This window comes from Aegilops tauschii, chromosome 2 (assembly GCF_002575655.3).
Source record: "Aegilops tauschii subsp. strangulata cultivar AL8/78 chromosome 2, Aet v6.0, whole genome shotgun sequence".
Taxonomy (NCBI): domain Eukaryota; kingdom Viridiplantae; phylum Streptophyta; class Magnoliopsida; order Poales; family Poaceae; genus Aegilops; species Aegilops tauschii.
Genome location: NC_053036.3, coordinates 524091761 through 524098776, shown reverse-complemented (window position 1 = coordinate 524098776; position 7016 = coordinate 524091761). Strand labels below are relative to the sequence as shown.

General features: G+C 50.4%; 1 protein-coding gene across 1 annotated transcript; it reads right to left on the bottom strand.

The window, feature by feature from the left end:
- Nucleotides 1-4003: 4003 nt before the first annotated feature.
- Nucleotides 4004-5317, bottom strand: LOC109734916 (splicing factor Cactin-like). The gene has a single exon (XM_020294095.1). It carries the CDS (start codon nucleotides 5315-5317, stop codon nucleotides 4004-4006), a length of 1314 nt encoding a protein of 437 aa, XP_020149684.1.
- Between the last annotated feature and the right edge of the window lie 1699 nt (nucleotides 5318-7016).

Here is a 7016-nt window from a genome sequence, read left to right as displayed (position 1 = left end):
TAGTAATCATATATACCATTAGCATAAGAAGCCAAGGTTTCATTATCATTAAATTCACATGAAAAGGGAAGATGTGGAGCCTTCATCCTAGAGCAACAAGTATAATCATATCTCAAGCATAAGTCGCGAGCATACCAATGTAACATATAAATTTGATCCCATACCAATTTCCCTTTATGAGTCAAGCGATAATCCCTAAAGTATTCACGCTGATCCAACGTTACTCCCATTATCATGTTGAATGGAGTTTTATGAGGATTATCAAAGTAGTGCATAATATGTTTACATAACGAGCATCGAGGGTTTTAGGAGGTTCCCCATCTCCATGAGTAGCAAGTACCACTAATTTTTTTGGTGTTTCGTGTTCCATATCCATAACTAAAGATAGAGAACAACTTAGAACAGGAAATAAAAACTACTTAATGATAAAGCAAACAAGCACACACGAGAATATTCACCCCACGCTATTGCTCCCCGGCAACGGCGCCAGAAAAAGGTCTTGATAACCCACAAGTATAGGGGATCGTTTGTAGCCTTCTTCGACAAATAAGAGTGTCGAACCCAACGAGGAGATAAAGGTAGCACAAATATTCCCTCAAGTTCTATCGACCACCGATCCAACTCTACGCATGCTTGACGTTCGCTTTACCTAGAACAAGTATGAAACTAGAAGTACTTTGTAGGTGTAATAGGATAGGTTTGCAAGATAATAAAGAGCACGTAAATAAAATCTAGGGGTTGTTTAGATAAAGACACAACTAAGTTAGTTTTAGTAGAGAGATTTTGTCAACAAGAAAGTTATTTGTCCCTAGGCAATCGATAACAAGTACCGGTAATCATTCTTGCAATTTTATATGAGGGGGAGGCATGACCTAACATACTTTCTCTACTTGGATCATATGCACTTATGATTGGACCCCTAGCAAGCATCCGCAACTACTAAAGATTCATTAAGGTCGTGAAACCCAACCATAGCAGTAAGTATCAAGTCCTCTTTATTCCCATACGTCATACCCCACCTACTCGGGTGTAAGTTTCTGTCACTCTCGCAGCCCACCATAAGTGAACCATGAACATATTGCAACACCCTACAGCGAGGGCCCCTCACGTTTGCGCGAGACGGAGGGCACCATAGGACAGCACCATAAATAAAATATACAATCATACCAACCAAGATCACGATTAACCCAGAGGACAAAACGGATCTACTCAAACATCATAGGATAACCATAGATCATTGGGAAATAATATATGGAGTTGAGCACCATGTTTAAGTAGAGATTAGAGCGGGGAGAAGGGGTGTTACACCGCTGCATAGAGGGGGAGAGATTTGGTGTTGACGGTAGCAAGATTGTTGATGTAGATCGTCGTCCCGATGGTTGCCCCGGCGGCACTCCGGCGTCATCGGAAGCGAGGGGGAGAGAGCCCCCCTACTTCTTCTTCATCCTTGGCCTCCCCCCTAGATGGGGAGGAGAGTTCCCCCTCTGGTCCTTGGTCTCCATGGCGGAGGAGGGGCGGGAGCCCCTCCGAGATTGGATCTCCCTCTCTGTTCTCTTCTGTTTTTCGTTCCCCAAATCTGGCCGAAAACCGTTCCTTATATTCCCGGAGATCCGTAACTTCGATTGCGCTGAGATTTTAACACGATTTTTTTCCGGATACAAGCTTTGTTGTGCCCGAAGTAGAGCCTCAACCGACGTTCGAGGAGGGCACAACCCACCACGGCACGCCAGGGGCCTCTGGCGCGCCCTGGTGTCTTGTGGGCTATGTGAGCCTCCGTTTGCGGTGATTCCAACTCCCAAAAATCACATATATTCCAAAATAATTCTCCGTGAAATTTTATTGCATTTGGACTTTGTTTGATATGGATACTCTGCGATACAAAAAAACATGCAGAAAACAGGAACTGGCACTGGGCACTGGATCAATAGGTTAGTCCAATAAATCATATAAAAGGTTGCCAAAAGTATGTAAAAGTTGTATAATATTGGCATCAAACAATCAAAAATTATAGATACGACGGAGACGTATCAACCACCTCCACCGCGCCCACATGGCGCCACCACCTCCACCGCGTGCCGCAGCACGCCGCCACCACCACCACGACGCGAGGCATCACGAAGACCAGGCCCGGGGTGGAACCTCGGCCCCCGCGACACGCCGCCACAACCAGCCCTGCCGGCCGCCGGACAGAGCTGACCCCGGACGCCGCCGGCACCAGGTCCGGGCCATGCCCAGACCCTCCACGCTCCTGCACCTCAAGCCGTCCCCAACCATGCCGTTGGAGGCCACCGGTCGGCGTCCGGTCCACCACCCTCGCAACAAACGGATCTGGACAGGGGAACCCCAGATCCGCCGCCACCGGAAGCCACGGCCGGCCACCCACGCTGCCCTCGCACCCGTGGTTGCACAGCGCCGCCAAGAACCCTTGGGGTCGCCGCCCCAGCATCCGGACTCCGCCGCCCCGCATGGCGCCCAGGGGCACCGCTGCGCGCCAGCCAGAGGCCCCCTCGAGGAGAAAAGGAGGCGAGCCCGCCGCCGCCGTCCGCCGGACGAGCTTCGCTCGCCGGCTTCCTCCGGCGGCGGCGGGGGAAGCGGGTGGATGAGGGGTCGGGGGCGGCGGCTAGGGTTCGCCCGAGCCGCCCCCCTGGAGGCAGCGCGAGCGAACGGGTATCCTAGGTGTCCTTTTTGTTTTGTGCAATTCGGGTGCTGAATCTTCCTTCCCGCTAACTGAAGTAGAATGAAACAAGAAAAAGAAGTAAATAGGCACAAGCACTAGGGTGTCATAGTTGGTCAGAGTGGTAATTCTCACACACACAAAAAAGTTTGTTAGAGTGGTTCTCCTTAGAGCAAGATGTCTTGAGTTCGATTCATGTCGTCTGCGCTATTTTTTGAAGTTTGATAAAAAAAGTGGGTACGATGCCTTGTACGTGTCACATATACAGATGAGTATACGGTTTGATGAAATGACTATACTGCCTTTATACAGTTTGTGGAGGAAGGTGTACCGAAGCAGGCCTCTGACTGAAATACTGAACTTAGCAAGTGTTGAGGATTATGCATCAGAGAAATATACCTTATTTCCCATAGAATCGCAGTTTGGGGGCGATTCTAAGATTTTCCCTAAGCTTTGATGGATTTCTCTACTTTTCCATATATGAACAATGGGGAACTAAAATTACCAGATGATTGCAAGCAAACAACCGGCAACAGACATGTGATATCTGTAGCTGGTTTCAGCGCACCATTTGCAAAGAATGTGCAGCAGGCCATATCTTGGGAAGAAACATAAACAATTTGGATAATATCATGCTTGTGTAGTCCATGGCAGTAGTATAGTAATTCAGCTCTGCTCCTCCAGTACCGGGAAAGATTACCTTGGACAAGTGTACAGAGCAGACAGATCTGTGCTATCAACATCTAATAATTAACTGGCTTTGCAACCTGATCAACGTTACTGCAGATTAAACACCAGTCATCTGTACCACCGCCTCTTGAACCAGGGTGGGTTTCAGAACCTTTGCATCCTCCGCAATTTGGTTCCGTGAACAAAGGGTTAAGGAGGCCAGGTAGGTCTTCTCTGCCTGAACTAAAAAGCTGCTCCGTCAGCGTTTCGTCAGAAAATGAAAAAATCAGGTAGGGGCCTGTGCTGTCATGACCACTGCAACATGCATTTGCAAACCAAGCTTCGACAACTATAACTTGAACCGCAAAAACAAAGAGCTAGCAAACAAAGCTCCATCCTATAGTACATTGGCCATCAAACAGCAACAGAGAAGCAACATAGAAAAGAAAAACTGAACTAAGCTACCGAGTAGATCCTAGTTACCTGACAGCGGTAGCCTCTGGCTGAAATATGTTCCTACACAATAAACTGGCTTGTACTAGTAATTCAGAGCAGATTACCATACAAATCAACATCTACTCTATTTTTTTAGTCAAATATACATATGCTATCAATCTCTTCTGCTGGGGCATGAAGAATTCAGGAAACGAAAATCCACTCTCATCGCTTGTAAAAGAAGCGCTTGAAGTTAAAATTCAGGTGCAAGGCGCCCCTCTCGAAGGTGCACCTGAACCCCGCCTTCCGCGAGTACTCCCACTCCTTGTTCACGATCCTGAACGCCACGTCCTCGTACGGCGGCCCGGCGTGGAACCTGATGATGCAGGTCTCGCCGCTCTCCCCGTCCTCGTGGATGGTGTACTCCGGTGGCTTCGTGCCGGCGAGGTCGGGGTAGTGCACCACGAACTTGTAGCCCTTGACGATCTTGGGCGGCGGCTGGTCACTGTCGTAGTGCAGGCGATTGTACTTGTTCCACTCGAACCCTGACCGCACCCGCGTGATGTACTTGGGCTTCCTCTGCTCTGTCCCCGGCGGCGTCTGCGGCAACGCGACCGGGCAGAGCGCCTCCGACCCCTCCTCGTCGGCGTCGGCATTGCCATCATCCACATCGTCTGTGATCTCGGGTTCGTCGTTCTTGTCGTCAGAAGAGGGCGCTGCCTCGTCGTCGCATGTTGAGTAGTTCTGCTCCAGGTACTTCTTGGCCTTCTCTACCCGGATAAGCTCTGTCACGCCCTGCCAGTGCTCGACGACCATGGCCTCCCCGGCGGCCATCCGGGCGGCGACGGCCTCCTGCATCGCTTCGAGCTCTTCGACGCTCTTGCCTTCGACGACGCTCCTCACGTCGGCCAAGATCGCGGCGTGCAACAGCCTCTCGCCATGCCCGGCCGTCCCGGCGGCCCTGGCAATCTCGGCGTCGCACATTATCTTGGCGGCCTCCCAGAAGGGCCCGTTCGCCCTGTCGATCTCGGCCTGCTGATCGATCTCCCTGCCGAGTTCCCTGAGGTCCTCCAAGGACGCGCCGCGGAACGCCGCGAGCGCGCGGGGCCGCGTCCCGTCGAGGGACTTCACGAGCACGTCGATGGGCTTGGGGCGCCCGTAGCCGAACCGCGTCTCGGCCCGGATCCTGCTCTGCTCGAGGAGGAAGGCGGCCTCCTTCGCCCTGGCCAGCGACGCGGTCGTGATCGGCGGCGGCGAGCTCCGCCGGGACGCGGCCGATGAACTGACGGCGGCGGCCTCCTTGCGGCGGGCGAGGCAGCGGCGGCGCTCGGAGCGGATCGAGACGATGTCCGGGAGGAGGCCGCGGGCGAGATCGCGGTCGAGCTTCTTGTGCCAGACGAAGGCCCCCAGGCCGTGCGCCGCGAGCTTGTGGGACACGGCGTCGGCGCGGCGGCGGACGGCCTTGGACAGCGAGCTCGACGGGCGCGTGATCTCCCGGGCGGGGGAGGGGGAGGGGGAGGCGGCGCGTGGCTTTGCCATTGGCGGCGCGAGATCAGAGCGCACCCGAGTCAAGGGCGTTGAAGGACCCGGTTCCAGAGACGAAGGCGGTCGAAACTGATTGGACGCGGGAGGTGTTGCCGGCGTCCAATAGTCGGTTTCTTGACCCGCCGTTGCTTGGTCAAGAAAAACAAAATAAAAGGTTGAAAAGGAACCGACTATTGGAAACCGACTCGGGAGCGTTACCTTTTTATAGGATTCTTCTTATCATTATACGAACCTACTTTGTTTTTTGCTGATGAAAATAGTTTTAGGGCATCTCCCACGTTAACCCGTAAACTATCTGTCAACCAACCTGTGGTTAGATGGTTAGAGGGACTGTGGTATCCCGGCACATCAGGATTCAAGTCCTGATGCTTGCATTTATTTCTGGATTTATTTCAGAATTTTCAGCGATGCGTATTAAGTGGGATGAGACGTTCCCGTCGATGACGAGGTGCCCACGACGACTTCATAAATTTCAAGATGTATGCCGACTCAGTCTTTCAGAGGTGCTCATACGGGTAGGGTGTGTGCGCGCGTTCATAGGGGTGAGTGTATGCGCGTGTATATGAGCGCTTGCGTCTGTACTGTGTTAAAAAAAACTATCTATCAGCGGCCACGTGACCAGTCCACGAACCTGGATACCGGAGGCGGCCATCCAAAACTATCTGCGTACATTTTAAACCGGGTTTCAACAAACCAGACGAATTTTATCAAACACCACGCAATTCATCAAAGTTCGGCCACAGAAAATGACACAAATCATCAATACATAGCACCCAAATAAGTTTAATGCAACAATAGTTCAAATTCAGTGATAAATAGTTCAAATTCAATGAGATAAACCAGATGTTTAACACGTTTTTCATGGATGGATCATATTGTCCCACACATGCTACCCCTTAAATTTCATCCAACAATGTGTGTGCGTGAATGGTCTGCCCTCTACCATGTGGTACGTCATGGCAGTGTGTACAGGCTACACGACATATAGAACAACATTGAGTGAATTAATTAATCAATCAATAAGCTGAGCAAAAAGAGAAACTTACGATCTTGTCGCGTGCAATGGCCACATTGCCTGCAGCCGATAAACTGTGCCACAAAACTTCGTATTGGAAATTTTTATAGTGTATCATCAATACGCTAACGACTTCACGTTGCGTTCATGGATGATGTACATGTTGTAGGGTGCAATTTGATTTTGCGCATGAAATGAACCATGCACGCGTTACCAAAAGAGTCTCCTTCTACTCCTGCCTACGAAGTCCGCATATACGGCCAATCACGCATCGCACAACAACTCATCCTCGACGGCCGAGTACCCCGCCATCCTTCTTACTCTGAAAAACGACATGGAGTTCGAAATAAGTTCAATGGCTTTCGACCAAACACCTGCCAGACGTTGTGTCCGCCATGACGTCGTCGACATTGGAGGTGGAGGGTACTGATACGTCTCCAACGTATCTATAATTTTTGATTGTTATATGTTGTTATATTATCATTCTTGGATGTTTTATAATCATTTTATAGTTATTTTATATCATTTTTTGGTACTAACCTATTGACATAGTGCCAAGTGCCAGTTGCTGTTTTCTGCATGTTTTTTACATCGCAGGAAATCAATACTAAATAGAGTCCAAACGCAGCGAAACTTTTTGTGGATTTTTTTTGGATCAGAAAACATCCAGTGGGCCGG